At 45.5% G+C, this 20,157-nt stretch overlaps 1 protein-coding gene across 3 annotated transcripts in view; it reads right to left on the bottom strand.

Annotated features, from left to right (window-relative positions):
* THOC5 (THO complex 5) overlaps positions 1-20,157 on the bottom strand; it is a 435,920-nt gene that overhangs the window by 250,537 nt on the left and 165,226 nt on the right. For all 3 annotated transcript variants that reach the window (XM_029619746.1, XM_029619745.1, XM_029619747.1), the window contains one exon: positions 18,090-18,130. In XM_029619746.1, the coding sequence (XP_029475606.1) occupies positions 18,090-18,130 (41 nt within the window). The remainder of the gene's footprint in view (positions 1-18,089; positions 18,131-20,157) is intronic.

Genomic DNA, 20,157 nt, shown 5'->3' on the forward strand with positions numbered 1-20,157 from the left:
CCCTTCCTGTTACCAAGTTACAAACAGTTACCATGTTATAATGTAAAATAAGCAAGTCATGCCTTATTTGTTTTAGTTACATGTAAATCGATGTGATATCTCGATCAAATGTCGGAATATAAAAATAAATAAATAAATAAGTTACGGGAATTTGTCTTTTGCTGTATTCTCTTGACATTGACTGTTTGGCCCAGAGACATTCCTAGTGTGGATAATTGTATTGTCGATTCTCTATCATGTTTCCAGCTTTCTCAATTCCAGGAGTTCGTGCCAGATGCAGACCCTTATGGCTTTCCAGTCTTAGGTTACCTATGGAAGTTTGGGTCCCAGAAGCATGGTGTTTGTTGCAAGCATCACTAGCTCCTTCGACACAGAAGGCCTATATTCAAGGACACAGGAGGATGTGGTATTTTCTGACAGGATACTCATTCAGGTACTGATGGTCCAGTACCTGAACGAGTTATTGTTGGCTTATATTGTTTCAGCTCGCTGCTCGGGAATGTATAAAGTGAGAGAGTTTCTTCCCACATGGCTTGTTTTTCCTTCTTTATGAGGGCTCATGGCAGGAGTTTTCTGGCATTGAGATTTGTCATATGTCAATTGGGCTAGGAATGCAGGGTCTACTGGCTGGCGGCACCCAATCACCCATACGGTCTTGCTTGAACGTGGCTGGTACTGGTTGATGTGTGCCTTTCGAAGAATGAAACTGCTTTTTTGGTTTGCTTTTGGACTAATATTCTATGGTATGTGTATTAGTGAACTTGTTCCACCCTCGGGAACCAGAGGGATTCCTGGTGGAGCATGTATAACTTCAGGGCCAGCAGGTTGTCCTGTTTATACATTGTTCAAAAACTGATCAGCTCGGTCATGGGGGCTCTATAGTTCTAAAGCTACTGAAGGTCTGGCGACCTGCCCTGTTAGCAATGTTTGTCGTTATTTGAAGTGCTGCCTGCCTGGAAGGGCTCATTGTTTGATACATTCCGATGGTCCGCCTTGATTAAATACCGGTTCTGTATGGTTTTGAAAATATATTGTCTGTAGCTGATTATGCTGTGGTTAAGTACGAAACATTCTTTTTGAATTGGTGCAGCCACCAGAACTGCAGAGGCTGGCCTCCTCGTTTCCATTAGTCAGTAGATTGGACGATGGCAGTCAGGGATTTATCACTCCTATGTTAGGAAGAACATTCATGATGAGTGAGTAGTCTAACACTCTTTTTGCTTTTCAGATATGCTGTTTTGTTGTATCCACCTGGATCTTTGGCCATTCCTTTATTCATTGAGCGGCCAAGTGAGTTCGTGTGCACCCCTATGGTTTGCATCTGGGTTTAGATGAAGGAATCCAGGTGGGGGAATCATGGCATGTGCTGGGACTAGCTGCTACCACTACTCTCTTCCGTGATTTGTTCCATGGCTCCTCCTGAGATCCTAATTGTGCATTTAGGTGGCAATGATCTAGGCCAATGGACTTGTAGGAGGCTGATCGACGTAGCTCACAAGGAATTTGAATTGCTTTTGCGCATGTTTTCACTCTCAGTGGTGTGTTGGTCAGATATCATCACTTGGCCTAAGTTTAAAGGTCAAGCTATGTGGGGCAGATGTCTTAGGAAATTGAAGCAGCAGACTGGCTCCTTGCTGCATTCACAAGGGGGTTTTCACATTCATCATGATTGATCATGGGATGATTGTCCTGGTTTATTTTGACTGGACTTATAAATCTGTCTGACATTGGTCTTAATCTGTTTAATAACTCACTGCAAGAGGCCAATGGTGTTATCACCCAGTGTAGATCAAGGTTCGCATCTTTGGGGGGGGCTTCATATAGTTCTTCGACTGTACTTGTTTGTGGTGGAGTACCCACGTGATAGAAGAAAGCTTTAGTATTTGGAGTCTCTGGTGGAGGTGATGGATTGTGGGCTGGGTTTATACTGTGGATATTTGGCTCCTTGCCTGTGGCAGGTGCCAGAGATTAAACTAGCCTAAACAAGGATCTCAGGAGGAGCCACTGACATGTGACCTGGGGGTAGTCTTAACTTGCTGGTTGTGATGGTTGCATAACCAGGGCTAGTGGGGATGGATTAATTGGATACAGTTATGTTATTTTGCTCTGGTACTGAATTCTGAGCATTTAACCTCCTATATTATTTATTTTTAATTTTTATATACAGACATTCTTGTATAATATACAAATCATATTAGTGTTGTGCAACTATTTGCAGTGGATAAGAGGGGAAGGGAGCAGGTTGAAGGCTAGTCCAGGGTGTCTTCATATGACAAAAAAAAGGTGGAAAGAAAGGACTGACACATTGTACACAGACAATCTATGGCAACCTCAAAGAAGGATCAGTCCAAGCTGTACAATCAGGCATGGTAATGTCAGTAAACATGTTAAAAAGTTTAGTTACTTAGAAAGCTAAAGCACTGTTATGGGTAAGCGGTGTTTGGGTAGATTCTTGGTACTGAGGCAGATGACCACGCCCTGAGGGGAAGAGCTCGATGAGGCAGCACTGTACTGGGGTAAGCGTAGACACACAAACACAGTGTTAGTTATTTTATTAAACAGCTTGAAGTGTACCACCAGAGGTGGCAGTAGTAAAGTAGTCTGGATATAGCAGTCTCAGGACCATCGGCAGAGAGGACCCTTCTCACGTGGTTGGTATAGGAGAATTCCGGTGTAGGTTTCCCAGTAAAGCAGCACGGTGGATGAGATTACTCACTAGATAGTTGCTGTTGGTATGCAATTCCACCAGGTTGAAGAAGTTGGTAACGGCACAGAGGGAGGGAGAACAGGCCCCAAGGAGCGAGTACCTGATGCCTGTAAGGCACCTGAAATAAAACAGAGGGCCCCCAAGGAGCAGGTACCCAGGTTAGCAATACACCGAAGGGCAGAGAGAGCTTCCAGTGGCAGCACCGAAGCAGCAGAGTAGCTTAGACCGGCCGAGACCAATCCTTTGCTAACTCAACGAGTTAGCAATATAGTACAGGCTACATACCTGGATGGCGCGACGTCAGTAGAAGGGAATGCCCGCGAGTTTCGCGCCAATGCTGGAATAAAGACGTGGGTGGCGTGCACACGCACACCCTAGTAGACCTTTGGGAGGCAGCACCATAGCCGTTTCCGGGGACGCCGGAGAGGTCAGCTTGTAGACGCGGCAGCAGCCAGAGCCTGAACAAGGTAAGGCAAATAGGGCAAAGCCCTTTAGCACCGGACACAACAGTACCCCCCGTCAAAGGGCATCCTCTGGACTTCCTACCTGGTCTTGATTTCTGAGGATGCATCTTGTGGAATTCTTGTAGCATCTCTTTATCCAGTATATTAGCCAAAGGCATCCAAGAGTTATCTTCAGGTCCATAACCTTCCCATGACAGGAGGTATTCCCATACTCTGCCTCTTTTTCTTATGTCAAGGACAGCATCTACCTTGTACTCGATGTTTTCTCTAACAAGACACCTGCAACTACACCAATAGACGCAGAAGAACTCACTAAGGATCAATGGCTTCAATAATGAGACGTGGAACGCATTATGAATCTTCAATGTAGGTGGTAGCTTCCTAATAGTCTGAGAATGGGAAAAGGTCCAACGAAGCGTGGAGCGAAGCAAGCTGAAGGTATTTTAAGTCTAAGTGGCTAGCCAGACTTTGCAACAGGCTGGAAATCTGAAGCCTTGCAGTAGTGAGCATCGTATCCTTTCTTAGCTCGAAGTCCTGCTTTGAGAAGTATCTCTTTGGTCTGAGTCCAGAGTTGTTTAATATCTTTGGCAGTAGATTGAGCTACCAGGGACGACACAGTGGAAGGGGCAGTGGTGGCAATGGTAGTCGTCCATAAACCACTTCAAATGGTGTTAATCCAGTGGATGTTGCTGGATGAGAGTTGATGGCAAATCCAGCCCAGGGCAACAGTTCTGCCCAATCATTCTGGCAAGTGTTCACATAGGCACAAATGAACTACTTGAGTGTCCTATTCATCCTGTTAGATTGAGGATGGTATGCTGAGGTGAAATCGAGAGAAATGTCCAACTTCTTGCACAATGCCTTCCAGAATTTAGCTGTGAATTGGACTCCGCGATCGGAGACTATGTGCTTAGGCATGCCGTGTAGGTGGAAGATGTGCTTGATGAAAAGCTTGGCAAGCGCCAAAGCTGTGGGTAAACCAGGGAGAGCCACAAAGTGAGCCATCTTTGAGAACCGATCTACGGTTACCCAAATCATGTTTCCTCCTGAAAGTGGTAAGTCCACCACAAAGTCTGGCAATGCATGTCCATGGCTCGTCTGGTACTGGTAAGGGTTGGTAGACCCCAAGGACGACTGGGTGGCGTCTTCTGTCTGGCACAATTTGCGCAGGAAGCAATGTAGGAGAATGTGTCTTCCTTCATGGTGGGCCACCAGTAAAACCTTTGTAGTTTAGACAGAGTTCTGCGTTGACCAGGGTGTCCAGCCAGTTTAGAGTCATCAGCCCATGTTAACTTTTTTCTGAGGTTCTTGGATACAATGGTTTTACTTGCAGGTACTAGGTGGGTAACTGCCAAAATGATTCTTTGCGGGTCAATGATGTGTTGAGGTTCCTCTGGGATATCCTCAGAGAGGAATGAGTGCGATAAGGCATCTGCTCTGATGTTTTTATCTCCAGGGCGGTATTTCAGCACAAAGTTGAATCTGTTGAAAAACACAGAGACCATCTCGCTTGCCTATGGTTTAGGCACTGTGCGTGGCGGAAGTACTCCAAATTCTTATGGTCTGTAAAGACTGACTTGATGTTGCATTCCTTCGAGCCAAGGGCCCCACTCAGAATGCCATCTTTATTGCCAGAAGCTCTTTATCTCCTATTCCGTAATTTTTCTCTGCAGGAGAGAAGCAACAAGAGAAAAATGAGCATGGTTGTAAGGCCTTGGAAACCCCAGCTTGGTTTAGCATGGCCCCTACGCCAACAGAAGGCTTAATGGGATCTGGGTGTCAGACACGGCTTGCTCAAGAAGGCATCCTTTAATTTCTGGAATGCAGAAATTGCCTCCATGGACCAATTAGCAACATTGACACCTTTTTGTCATAGCTGTAAGCGGAACAGTGAGCAAGGATTAGTTCTTGATGAAAGACCTGTAATAATTGGTGAAACTTAAAAACGTCTGAGAGCCTTCAGACCCGTGGGTTGAGCACAATTCTTTATGATCTCCAGCTTCTGTGAATCCATCTGGAACCCATGGTTGGAAACAATATAGCCCAGGAAAAGCACTGATTCCTTGTGAAATTCGCACTTAGACAACTTAGCATAAAGATGGTTCTCACGAAGTCTTTGCAGCACTCTTGACATCCTCCATATGAGTGGTCATGTCTTGAGAGAAAATCAAGATGTCATCTAAGAATATGACGACACATTTGTAGAGAAGATCCCTGAAAATGTCGTTCATTAAATTTTGAGAGACAGCCAGGGCATTGCAAAGGGCATCACTAAATATTCAAAGTGACCATCCGAGGTGTTGAAGGCAGTCTTCCATTCATCGCCTGCGCAAATGCGAAGATGTAGGCTCCTTTAAGATCAAGCTTGGAAAAGATCTTGGCTCCTTGTAGTCTGTCAAATAGCTCTGAGATGAGAGGTAGCGGGTAACTATATTTCACAGTTATCTCATTGAGACCTCTAATCTATACAGGGACGTAATGTTCCGTCCTTCTTCCCCACAAAGAAGAAGCCTGCACCAGCAGGAGACTTGGAGGATCTTATGAAGCTTTTTTGAAGGTTTTCCTGAATATATTCGGACATGGCTTTATTCTTTGCCACAGAGAGAGGGTACATCCATCCCTTGGGTAGTTCAGTATTCAGCTTCAGATTAAAAGCGCAATCATAGGATCTGTGAGGCGGCAGTATGTCTGCAGCTTCTTTAGAAAAAACATATTGGAATGATGCATAGTGAGGCGGCAACCCCAGCATCACTGGGGTAGTTGGCATGCAGGATATAGGAGCGACCTCCATCAGGCATTTACCATGATAATCAGAGCCCCATCGTGAAAGCTCCAGCGTAGCCCAATTGAATTGAGGTATATGCTGCTGCAGCCATGGTAGCCCCAGCACTATAGGGTGCATGACCTTCTCTAAAATAAAGGAGGAGATAGTTTCAGAGTGGAGAGCACAGGTCCGCAGACATACTGGTTCGGTGAGCTGGGTTACTTCACCTGGCAAGGGCTCTCCATGAATTGAAGATAGGAGTAGCGGAGACTTCATAGTGGTAGTGGGAATCTGCAAGTGCTCCACTAATCGTGGAAGAATGAAGTTACCTCCTGCCCCTGAGTCTACTAGGGCAAGAGTCTGATACTCTAAATCAGTGGTTCTCAACCTTTCTAATGCCGTGACCCCGCAATACAGTTCCTCATGTTGCGGTGACCCCTCGCCCCGCCCTCGCCCCGTGAGGGTGGGGTGAGGGCGGGGCTTTGGTCATATGGGGGTGGGGTTATGGATGGGGTTGGATTTTAGTGCACACTTATTTAATTATGACATTTATAATGTGAATGTAACTCAACTCACCATAGGTTCTCACATGCATGGCACACTGACCCATGATCGTCACGGGGCTAGATGTAAAAGTACAGTTTGTATCCACAGGAACCCCCCTGACCCACAATAATGGATGTAAAGCAGAATTATGACATTCCCCATACAACTCACCCTACAAAAAAGATATTCTGGTTCTAGTGACATCTCAGTAACAGCAACTCAAACTCCTTCTATTTCCAGGCTCAATAGCCCTACTTATGAAAAGACAGCAGTTTACCACCAATGCATGTCCTCTGAGAAAACACAACAAATAAGACCGATACAAACGCTTACATGCTAGCAAAATATCTCATCTCGGTAACAGACACAGAACCGACCTAACATACTCCCAGGATCTGTAGTAATGCACAAACTAATCCGCACACAGTTACACCTGTATTATGGAATACACTCAAACAGGAGCAACCCTATCTATGAAAAGGCAACACTACAAATATTAAATCAGGTCCTAAAAACCAATACACCTCTTATTAGGAAAACGGAACTAGCAAGCAGCTATAGATCCCCACACAGAAATAATTGTAAAACTATACTAATAAGCAGAATAAATGTTTCAAAACAGCTATGAACATCCAACAATTAAAAACGCATAAAAACTATTAAACATTCTCCAAACACCAATAAAATATTTCAAAAAAGCAGACATCACACAATTAAAATGGCAGTCAAGAAAAATAAACTTAAAAAGCCACCTTTACTTACCCCCTCCAGCAGCTCTCCTACTCCCCTTCCCTGCAGGCCGTGGCACTCACCAGAAGCAGCAGTAGAAGCTAAGCTCTATACTTATGGTCCTCTTCCTTAGTGCCCATGTCTCTCACACACACATACCATACCAGTCATGCCCCCATGACCAGTTTCTGTCTCTCACACACCAATCATCTCCCAAACAGTCTTTGGCACACACACACCAGTCACCTTCCTGAACAGTTTCTCTCATGCCATACACACACACACACAGGCTTCCCACTCCCGTGTTCTACTTACATATATGGGCTTCTCACTCTCATAATCACTTTCTCTGTCTCTCTCTCTCTCTCACACACACACACTCACTCACCAGTCTCTCACTCCCATGCTTGTTCTCTCCACATGCACAGGCTTCTCATTCCCATAATCACTTTCTCTCTGTTACACACACACACCAGTCTCTCTCATTTCCATGCTCACTCTCCACATGCACAGGCTTCTCATTCCCTGAATCACATTCTCTCACATTCACACACACACACCAGTCTTTTTCTCTCACACACACCATCACCTTACCAAGCAGTCTCTCTCTCTCATGCATGCACACTCACCCTGGTTTCTCACTCCCATGCTTTCTTTCACCCCCACAACACCAGGCTTCTTACGCCCATGCTTTCTCACATACCCAGACTTCTCCCTTCCATGCTTTTTCTCTCTCTCACACACACACATCAGTCACCTCCCTGACTAATGTCTCACACACACATCAGTCATCTCCCTGAGCAATCACTTTCATTGTCTCTCACATACACACACACATCAGCTCTCTGACCAGTCAATCACACACAGGCTGGCTGGCTGCTTCTCTCTCTTTCTCTCACTCACTTCCTCTTCTCCCCCGAGCACAAATGGGAGCTGCAGCAGCCTCGCTGGCCAAGAAAGAAGAATCCCATCAGCCGCGGGAGGCTCGTGCTGCTCTCTCCTTTCTCCATTACCGGCTGCTTCAACTGCTCGGGGGCCGATGCTGCAGCCGCCGCTGCTACTTTTTCGCGCGGCTCTCTCCTTCCCGCGCACCACGATTCACTTCCTGTTCCGGGTCACGGGAGGGGGGGGCAGGCGCAGGAAGAAGAAAAGGCCCAGCCGCGGGTGCAGAGCTTCTTCTAGCGCCGCTGCTGTTCCCGCTGGGCTTGAACGTGCTGACAGCCCGGCGGCAACGGCAGCGGGAGAGACCGGGAGCGCGCGACCCCTGCATTTTGGGCGTTCGACCCCCGCCGGGGTCGCGACCCATAGGTTGAGAACCGCTGCTCTAAATGTCCGCAGATAAAGGATACAGGAAGAGAGAGCGGAGGAGAGGGGGCAGTAAGACCTAAGAAGAGTCTTCCCGCAAGACTTAGGTCTGTCAGTTTCCCGGGCATATAGAGCATGTTTGAACAGCATGACCAACTTGTCCACAGTACATACACAGCCCCAGTTTCTTCCGTGTTCTTCTCTCTTTAGCTGTCAGATGGCTGCGGCCTAGTTGCATTGGTTCTTCCTCGCCAGCCCCTGGGACCGGAGGAGCAGGCCTGGGTGTGGACTTAACTCGAGTTCCACCCTGAAAGGGTCTTCTGGGAGTCTTGGTCTCTTGAACCTTGTCACGAAGTCGGCGATCAATCCTCGCCAACTTCACTAGTTCAGTTAAGGTCCCAGGCATTTCACGAGCAGCGAGCTCTTCCTTCAGACGAGAGTTCAGTCCTTCAAAGAAGAGGGTCCTCAGGCATTTAGGGTCCCAATGTAATTTAGATGCCAGTGTCTTGAATTCGATAGCGAAGTCAGCCAAAGATTTATTACCTTGCTTCAGGTGAACCAGAGAAGATCCTGCAGTGGTATAGTGGGCAGGGTCATTAAAAACTGATTTGAATAGCTCAAGAAATCCTTCAATGTCATGTAGAATAGGATCCTTGTGCTCCCACAGCGAAGAAGCCCAAGTCAACGCTCTTCCGTCCAGATAAGACAAGATATAGGTGGTCTTGGCATAAGCTGTGGGGAAATGGCTAGGTTGCAAGGAGAAGTGCATGCAACTCTGCATCTCCAAACTTCCCGCGAGAAGCGAGTAGGAGCAGAGATGTACAATAGTCTTGACCATCACTTCTGGCGGTGTAGCTTCTTTACCTGTGGTGGTAGGTAAATTCATCTGTGTGTGCAAGTTGAATGCAGTAATCAAACTCTCCAGCACACTCTGCTGTTCGGAGATTCACTGGGCCAGGCCTGGAATGGCCTGAAATGCGGTGAGGTGAGCCAAATCCATGGAGTTAGCAATCTGTTATGGTTATTTGGGTGGATTCTTGGTACTGAGGCAGATGACCATGCCCACGGGGAGCAGCCCTGTGAAGAGCCACAGTACTGGGCTAAACGCAGATTCACAAACAGTGTTAATAATTTTATTAAACAGCTTGAAGTGTACCACCAGAGGTGGCAGTAGTGAGAGTCTGGATGTAGCAATCTCAGGACCCTCTGCAGAGGGGACCCTTCTCACCCCGTTCGTATAGGGGAATTCCAGTTTAAGTTTCCCAGTAAGGCAGCACTGTGGATGAGACAGACAGAGTTAGACTACTCACTAGATGGTTGCCTTTGGTATGCGATTCCACCAGGTTGAAGAAGTTGGTAGCGGCAAAGAGGCAGGGAGAGCAGGCCCTGGAGGAGCGAGTACCTGATCCCCGTAAGGCACCTGAAATAAAACAGAGGGCCCCCGAGGAGCAGGTACCCAGGTTAGCAATACCCCGGAGGGCAGAGAGAGAGAGAGCTTCCAGCGGCAACACGGAAGCGGCAGAGTAGCTTAGACCGGCCGAGACCAAACCTTTGCTTACTCAACAAGCTAGCAACATAGTACAGGCTATATACTCGGATGGCGTGACATCAGTAAAAGGGAACGTCCCCGAGGTTCGCGCCAATGCTGGAATAAGAACGTGGGTGGCGTGCGCACCCTAGTAGGCCCTTGGGAGGAGCATGGCGGGGGGCAGCACCATAGCCATTCCGGGGACGCCGGAGAGGTCGGCTTGTAGATGCAGCGGCAGCCATTTTCCCAAGGGAAGCGGGAGGAGCAGTGAACAAGGTGAGGCAAGCGGGGTGAAGCCATCTAGCATTGATGGACAAAACAACCACATCTGATGGAAAATGTGATCACAAGGTCAAAAGGACTGCAATTACCAAAAATATTTTCCAGAAAATGAACATTTAAGCATAAAGCTCACCATCCAAACAAGGAGGATATGATGTTGCTATATCTAAGTTATCTTACTATATGGATCTAACAAGACATTGATAAGACAGGCTAAGAGAGAATTTGAAAAGAAGTTGGCTGTAGAGGCAAAAACTCACAGTAAAAACTTTTTTCAATATATCCAAAGCAGAAAGCCTGTGAGGGAGTCAGTTGGACAGTTAGATGGAGGGGTTAAAAGGGCGAGAAGATAAGGCCATCGCGGAAAGATTAAATGATTTCTTTGCTTCGGTCTTTACTGAAGATATGTTGGGGAGGTACCCATAATGGAGAAGGTTTTCATGGGTAATGATTCAGATGGACTGAATCAAATCACGGTGAACCTAGAAGATGTGGTAGGCCTGATTGACAAACTGAAGAGTAGTAAATCACCTGGACTGGATGGTATACACCCCAGAGTTCTGAAGGAACTAAAAAATGAAATTTCAGACCTATTAGTAAAAATTTGTAACCTATCATTAAAATCATCCATTGTACCTGAAGACTGGAGGATAGCAAATGTAACCCCAATATTTAAAAAGGGCTCCAGAGGCGATCCGGGAAACTAGAGACCGGATAGCCTGACTTCAGTGCCAGGAAAAATAGTGGAAAATGTTCTAAACATCAAAATAACAGAACATATAGAAAGACATGGTTTAATGGAACAAAGTCAGCATGGCTTTACCCAGGGCAAGTCTTGCCTCACAAATCTGCTTCACTTTTTTGAAGGAGTTAATAAACATGTGGATAAAGGTGAACCGGTAGATGTAGTATACTTGGATTTTCAGAAGACGTTTGACAAAGTTCCTCATGAGAGGCTTCTAGGAAAAGTAAAAAGTCATGGGATAGGTGGCGATGTCCTTTCGTGGATTGCAAACTGGCTAAAAGACAGGAAACAAACAGTAGGATTAAATGGACAATTTTCTCAGTGGAAAGGAGTGGACAGTGGACTGCCTCAGGGATCTGTATTGGGACCCTTACTTTTCAATGTATTTATAAATGATCTAGAAAGAAATACGACTGAGATAATCAAATTTGCAGATGACACAAAATTGTTCAGAGTAGTTAAATCACAAGCAGATTGTGATAAATTGCAGGAAGACCTTGTGAGACTGGAAAATTGGGCATCCAAATAGCAGATGAAATTTAATGTGGATAAGTGCAAGGTGATGCATATAGGGAAAAAATAACCCATGCTATAATTACACAATGTTGGGTTCCATATTAGGTGCTACAACCCAAGAAAGATCTAGGCATCATAATGGATAACACATTGAAATCGTCGGTTCAGTGTGCTGCGGCAGTCAAAAAAGCAAACAATGTTGGGAATTATTAGAAAGGGAATGGTGAATAAAACGGAAAATGTCATAATGCCTCTGTATCGCTCCATGGTGAGACCGCACCTTGAATACTGTGTACAATTCTGGTCACCGCATCCCAAAAAAGATATAATTACGATGGAGAAGGTACAGAGAAGGGCTACCAAAATGATAAGGGGAATGGAACAGCTCCCCTATGAGGAAAGACTAAAGAGTTTAGGACTTTTCAGCTTGGAGAAGAGACTGCTGAGGGGGGATATGATAGAGATGTTTAAAATTATGAGAGGTCTAGAACGGGTAGATGTGAATCGGTTATTTACTCTTTCGGATAGTAGAAAGACTAAGAGACACTCCATGAAGTTAGCATGGGGCACATTTAAAACTAATCGGAGAAAGTTCTTTTTTACTCAACGCACAATTAAACTCTGGAATTTGTTGCCAGAGGATGTGGTTAGTGCAGTTAGTATAGCTGTGTTTAAAAAAGGATTGGATAAGTTCTTGGAGGAGAAATCCATTACCTGCTATTAAGTTCACTTATAGAATAGCCACTGCCATTAGCAATGGTAACATGGAATAGACTTAGTTTTGGGGTACTTGCCAGGTTCTTATGGCCTGGATTGGCCACTGTTGGAAACGGGATGCTGGGCTTGATGGACCCTTGGTCTGACCCAGTATGGCATTTTCTTATGTTCTTATGTGATATCTACTATGGAAAATTTAATCGAGGCAGCAGAGATATGGGTAGAATTTAATATATAAATGGGGATGTTCTTTATAGAACAAGAACATAAAGGGCAATTACAGTTCTTAGGACATATTTTGAGAAAGTAAGTAAAAACCTCATCCTATTGGGTAAATAGTAGATAGTACAAAACTTTGCTGTACGCCTACTGACTGGTGCAAGGATGAGTGACCACATTACCCTGGTCCTTGCATCCTTGCAGTGGCTTCCACTGAGCAGCAGAGTACAATACAAGATTCTCACAATAATTCATAAATTACTCCATAATGATTCAGTCCCATGGTTCAATGCTATACTTTGCTTCTATAAACAGATTTGTACACTAAGGTCAGTTAAAAAGCCAGGAGATTCCATCAATTTAGGCTGCTCACCTTGAGTCAACCAGGGAGAGGACCTTCTCAATTGCAAGTCCAAAACTATGGCACTCCCTTTCTGAATCTCTCCGTTCTCTCATGGGGAAAACCATTCTTTAGAAAAACCTCCTTTTAGAGCATTTCACCATTCAGAAATGTGTTGAACTGGTACATTGTAATCTAGAATTAGGGGAAAACTGTTTCATTGTCAAATGGCATGGCTGTATATATGTCCTATTTGATTAGGAATGTTTAATTTGTTATGTTTGTTTAATGTGAGTGTTATCTCTATGTATGTTTAGGGACTTTCATTTTTGGTTTTTATTGTTCATTATTTTTCCTGGGAATTTATCTGGGTTTATTATGACAAGAACAAAAACAGGAGAAAATCAGATGAAAAAAATGACATTTTTCCAGGTAAATATCAGAGTTTATTTTGGTTGACAGAAGCCAGGACAGTAAAATATTAAACAGTTGCTTCTGGTGGACAGGGCCTGCTTTTAAAACGCCTTTATAGCACCGGGTAGCTGGTACTTTGGCTCAATGTTCCCTCCAAGGTGTGACTAGGTGTGCGCAAATTGTTTTGTGTATGAGCAACAATTTTTTTCAAACAATTTTTGAGTGCCAGAATTAGTGTTGCGTTTCTGTATATAGCACAAAGAAAAATTTATGTGAGCGACTATGTAAAACTTATGAGCGATGCTCCGAAATATATGAGCGATCGCTCACATGCTCAGCTTAGAAGAAACTATGCTTTGGTTGCTTAATGGGCGAGGAAGCCAGACTTGAAACTTGGTATGGGTGGCACTGAAGGGCAAGTGCTTTCACTGATACTGAGACTGAAACACAGCATGCACTTTGGCCCACAGTGGCTGGAGGCCTTGAAACACTGCATCTGCAGCTCTGAAGCAGTTTTTTAATCATCCTAAAATCCAGGCATCTTCACAGATCTGCATACCACGGACACCTGGGCCAGTCCAGTGTCACTAGGAGTACTAGCCTTCTATGGCCTTCGATCTTGCGAATTATCCTGCCCAGCAAAGGCCACTGAGGAAAGGCATAAAGTAATGTCTTCTGGCCAGACATGTATGAGAGAGTCTATTCCCAAGGACTAAGCATCTCTGTGACTGTAGAATTGAGGAACCTTCGCACTGCAAGAAGTCACCAGCAGATTTAGGAATGGAAGGCCCTAGAGATCCACAATCAGCTGAAACTCCTCAGCCGACAACACCCACTCTTCTGGGTCCTGACTTTCCTTGCAATGTGAGAGGCCGAGATTATCTGCAGATGACCTTCCGCCCTTTCCCATAAGCTGGTCTATTTCCCACAACACTTGCTGATTCTTGGTTTCTCCCTGGTGATTGATATAGGCCACTGTCGTCACGCTGTCAGACATCATGCGAACCGCTTGATCCCGCAGTCTGTGGCTGAACTGCAAGTATGCAAGCTGTACCACCTGGGCTTCCAGGTGACTGATGTTCCAGCGGGAGGCTTTGGCATTCCAATGTCCTTGGGATTTTAACTCCAGACAGTGAGCCCCCCTCCCCCACAACCATGGAGACTCGCATCTGTCTTGAGTACCAACCAGGTCGGAGAGGACAAGGGAACTCCCTCTCTGAGATGATTCTCCTACAACCACCACTGAAGGTGGGAGCAAATTTCCATCGGTAAGTAGAGCCAAACTACATAGTCCTGAGACTGTGATTTCCAACGAGACATGAGAGAGCGCTGAAGAGGACGCATATGCGCCCTTGCCATTGGCACGACTTCCAGAGTTGCGCCATCAAGCCGAGCACCTGTAGGTAGGACCACACCATCAGGCGCATGGTGTTCACCAACTGGCGCACTTGAGACATCAATTTCTGAATCTGAACTTCCAGTAGGAAAACTCTGTCCTGCCCCATGGCGAACCAGACCCCCAGATACTCCCAACAACTGGGATGCCTGAAAATTGCTCTTGGTCAGGTTCACTACCCAACCAAGCTCCTGCAATAAGGAGATCAATTTGTGTGTCACCAGGCAGCTCTCTTCCTGAGACTTGGCTTGAATCAGCCAGTCGTCCAAATAAAGATGCACCAGGATCCCTTCCCATAGCAAGGCTGCTGCTATGACTACCATAACCTTGGAAAATGTTCTGGGAGTGGTGGCTAGACCAAAAGGCAGCACCCGAAACTGATAATGGCATCCCAGTACTGCAAAGTGTAGAAAGTGTTTGTGTTCCAATCTGATGGGACTTCGAAGGTAAGCCTCTGACAGACCCAGGGAGGTCAAATTCCCCTGACTGCACTGCCATAACCACAGAATGTAAGGTTTCCATGAGAAAATGAGTCACCTTCAAATGATGGTTGACCCTCTTGAGATCCAGAATGGGAAGAATGGAGCCTTCCTTCTTGGGCACAACAAAATAAATGGAATATTGCCCCATGCTTTCTTGAGAAGTGGGCACCAGAACCATAGCCCTCAGCCTGAGGAGCCTTTGAAGTATGAACACCACTACCTGCTTCTTCTGTGGGGAGTGACAAGGGGACACCATGAACGTGTCCCCGAGGAATACTGCGAAATTCCAGCACATACCCTTCTTGTATCATCTCCACGACCCACTGGTCTGACGTGATCTTGACCCACCTCTGATAAGAGAGAGACGCCCCCTATCTTTTGTTCCTGAAGGTAGGTTGGCAAACCTTCATGGGAAGCTCGGGAAGGTCCGCCACCTAAGCTCGCTCCTCTCTTGGGCTGTTGGGGACAAAAGGACTGAGACCTACAAAAAGGCAGAGTCCACTGAAAGGTTAACCCTCTGTAGGGACGAAATCATTTGGAACCCTGGACACAACCCCTCATACCAAAGGGGCGCTATAACTGCTTCTTATCTTCTGGCAACTGAGGAACTGGAGACTCGCCCCACTTACAGGTTAGTTTCTCCAACTTGCTCCCAAACAAGAGTGATCTTTTAAAGGGCATCTTGGTAAGATTAGCCTTGGAGGCTGCATCAGCTGACCAATTTCACAATCAGAGTTGATGCCTGGCCACTATCACAATCCACTTCTCTGGCCAAGATATGGACCAAATCACAGCCTGCATCTGCTAAAAAGGCGGCAGGAGGCTCCATAACCACGCTGGAATTCCCTTCCAACTGATCAGCTTCCTCAGAGAGAAGCAGACAAAAGTGTGCCACTAGGGCACAACAGGAAGCAATCTGTAAAGTGATCGCCAATGCCACAAAGGCTTGCTTGCTTAAGAATAGCCTCAATCCTTCTAGGCCGCTCCTTCCTAGATGGGGATAATCGTCCCCTTAGAGATGACACATACCAGTGCATCCACTTTGCAAAACTGCAAACACTCTCTCACAGCTAGAACCAGGGGGTACAGGCCTTTCGATATCTGACCCCCTTTAAAATTTGCCTCTGGGACATTCCATTCCAGATCAATCAATTCTTGAATGGCATCCATCACAGGGAAAAAACAAGAGGCTTTACATAAGGAAACCAAAATGGGATTCTTCCTCTGCTCTGACATGGCATCCGAACCAGGGACACCCAGCATCTGGGAAATTCAGGGGCGGCAGTTCATCTCTATGAAAGAACCACAACATGGTTCGATACGGTTCCAGTCCTGGAGGAATTTCTCCATCTTCCAGAGAATCAGGATCAACCTTATCACTGCCACCCGGATTCCTGTCAGGAACACCCATAGGGAGAGAGGTGAGCTCCCGTCCTTAAGCACAGAACCAGAAGGGGAGGGTGCCACGAGCCGAGGGTCCAACCGAAAAGGAATGGGGGAAGCAGAGGATTATGCCTGAAGAAAAGCTTTAAGCCTTGAAAAAATTTCACCCTAGGAAAAGCAGAGGGATCCAGACCAAGCCTAGAAGGAACTGGAGGAGTCAGACAAGGGTCAATCAAGGTCTGGTGTTCCTCCAGTCAAGGACATAACCAACCCATCATCAGAATGGGAGGAGCCAGGCTTAGCAAAATCCGAGGAAGACAACTTTCCTTGAGTGTCTGAGCAGCGCTGACACAGGTTAGAAGCCAGGTCAGGCTAAGGAACCCTAATATGATCTGCAACACAAATAGGAAGGCGCTTAGGCTTCTTGTTTACCAGTGCTATCACAGCAGTAAAAGTGCATCTGAAAGGCTCGCACTCAAAAGGGCTATGTGCACAAAAAATAAGCGCCTAGAAGGAAGTGCGGCAAGGAGCATGCACAACTTGCGCGCCAAGCTAAACGTGTGAACAGTTAAACTTGTGCGCGTAAAAAGCGCGCCCAAAAACCGAGCACACAACGCATGCTCAGAGCCAGTGGATGGCGTTTAGAGGGCAGCAGAGTGAAAACCGCTGCTGCGGTCTAACATGCAGCATGCAAGAAAAAAGCCTAACTGTGGGGCCTAGCCCACGGAAGCCGCTCAACCTACCAGGCTACCCAGTTCTCCAACTCCGAGAGCGGGAACGAACATCGGTATGGCACGCAGAACACGGAGACTGGAGGAAGTCCGGAAACCTCTCTGTGTTTCAATGGTAAAAACTCATTTTTTTTCAACCTTACTAAGCTCAGCACTTATTGGCTGAGTACAGAGACAGACTGTCTGGCTGCGGGGGGAGAGGGCATCTTCCGTCACCGCTGCGCTTGGCCTCCTGCACCTGTTGCCTTTCAGCTACCGGACCAAGGCACACCTCTGAGGTACCATGGAATTCACCTCAGGAATTCTCAAATGGGAGAGAGACCTTTAGGTATCACCACAGATAGCAAGGCTTTCTTTTTCTTAATTCAGATTTCAAAATTCTCCTTCCAAAAAATTTGAAGCAATCCCCATAGGGAGATGCATGTCCACCATCTGCTGGAGACTGAGAATACTGGCAGGCTGGGGTCACTGGAGGACTATATATACTGTGATGTCAGCTTGCTCCGTCTCTATCTGCTGGCAGGGGAGCATAAACACACTGGTCCCAAGTCCATCTGTCACGAGTTAGGAAATAGTTTTCTCTGTTTTACTAAATCCATATCCATGTGCTGTTCTCAGAAACTCTCCTTCTGAAAAGTTGGAAGGGATATTTCCAATCCCCCATTGCACAGCCAAGATGGACAAGTAGGGACAAAAATCACATGAATGGAGGAAAGGGAAAATTCAATCAGCACATACAGCAAAACACAGCTCCCCATCCTTTTGAGAAAGATGTTCCATTGTTTCTATACATCACTGCACACAACAAATTGATTCCTTACCGTGGTCTGTTCCTCCTCTGCATCAGAATCACTCTCATCATCTATACAGCCAAAACAAAAAAGAAAAAAAAGAATCTTAAAGAGGAAGCATGAAATTCCTGTTGACAGCACAACTCTGCACATTTCCTTTTGCATCTAACAAAAATTCTCACATCCTCTGTTTAAGCAAGCCTTGCTGGGAGCCAAAGCAAAAAACCTCATGCAAAAAACCCACAACAGTTTTACCATAAGGAGAAATTAGTTCTTACTCGATAATTTCATTTCCTTGAATCCAGCCAGTCAAGATACATGAGTTATGCCTCCCAACCAGCAAATGAAGACCAAGTATTTGGTTTGCTGACACCACCTCTTATAGGCTCCCCGGCTGACCTTAGCCTGCCAGTATTCTATGTAACAAGCAAAGATAAACATTTTTAATATACAGTGGGCCCTCGAGTTACGAGCGCCTCTGGTTACCACCAAAATTTCCGGTTTTGAGTTATGATCAAATTTCAAGTTACGACCCATGTCACGTGCATGAGGTTTGTTTGTTTTTTTTCGCGGATTGGTTGTAATTGGCCCTTTGTTACTGCCTATATCACATTTTTTTTGTCTTGGAAGGCAGGACTTCTACAGAGATTGGCTGGCTGCTGCTACCAATGGGTCCATCTCAGGTGCACGTGGGCAGACCCGGCACAACATTGCAGCAAACAGCACTCAGCTGGCAAGGTACAGTAGATGTGCTCAGAAGTGGTGGGGAGGGGGCAATGAGTGTCTAGGGTTGGTGGGTTTTTTGTTGTACACCTTTTTAGATTTCTTAAAAAAAAAAAAAATTTCTTCTCCCTGCAGAACAGCACTTTTATCAAAGAAGTGTTCAAAATGGCCCCAAAGATAAAGAAAGCAATCACAATCGAAAAGGAAATTGTGCAGAAATTTGAGAGTGGCTTTCGAATGACTGGTCTCGCTCTCATAATACAGCATGTCAAAATCCATTTCAACAATCTTACAAAGAAAAGATTTGTACAAGGAAGTTAGTGTGACTAGAGGTGTCACTCAAATTAGTAAGTCACGATCAACAGTGACAGAGGAGGTAGAAAGCCTATTGCTAGAGTGGATAAACGAAAGGCAGATGGCAGGTGATTGCCCAAGTGTCTAATTTGTGAAAAAGCTAGGGCTATAAATGCAGATATCAAAGGATAAGCCATCAATAAGTGAACATGGCGAAATATTTTGTGCCAGTAAGGGGTGGTTTCACAATTTTAAAGCGAGAACCGGGGTTCATAGCGTAGCTAGGCATAGTGAAACTGCCAGTTCTGATAAAAAGGCTGCTGAAAATTACATACCTCACTTCGAAACAATGACACAGAGAAATGGCTTTTCCTGTAAGCAAGTTTTCAACTGTGATGAAACAGGACTTTTCTGAAAGAAAATGCCCAAGAGAACATACATTACCCAGGAAGAGAAGAAAATGCCAGGCCACACGCCAATGAAGGATAGGCTAACCTTATTGCTATGTGCCAATGCGAGTGATGACCTCAAGATAAAGCCTCTCTTGGTTTATCACTCTGAGACCCCTAGAGAGTGTTCAGAAAACAATGTCGTGAATAGGTTAGGGGTTATGTGGAGATCTAACAGAAAAGCCTGGTGGCCGTCCTTTTTCTTGAGTGGATTAGGGAGGTTTTCTGTCCTACTGTACAGACATATTGAGGACAAAGGCTTATTACTCAAGGCTCTCCTCATCATGGACAATGATCCTGCTCACCCATGAGACTTGACAACAAGTTGGCTGAAGAATTCCCATGGCTCACAGTAGAGTTCCTCCCAACTCCTCTTCTGCAGCGTATGGACAAGAAGGTCATAGCTAAATTTAATTTTAAAAACTTTTCTATACCGTCGTTTAGTAGAGCACCATTACAACGGTTTACAGTTAGGCACAAATATGTTTGGTTTCTAAATTATCCAAAAGGTGCCAGTATTATACGGTTACATAGTTCAATAATATACACTAAATGGGGAATGGGTGTGGTTACCATTTATGATTGTTAGCATAATCATATGTTTATACTGTCTTTCTAATATAAGAAGCTAT

The sequence above is a fragment of the Rhinatrema bivittatum genome, chromosome 11 (genome assembly GCF_901001135.1).
Source record: "Rhinatrema bivittatum chromosome 11, aRhiBiv1.1, whole genome shotgun sequence".
Taxonomy (NCBI): domain Eukaryota; kingdom Metazoa; phylum Chordata; class Amphibia; order Gymnophiona; family Rhinatrematidae; genus Rhinatrema; species Rhinatrema bivittatum.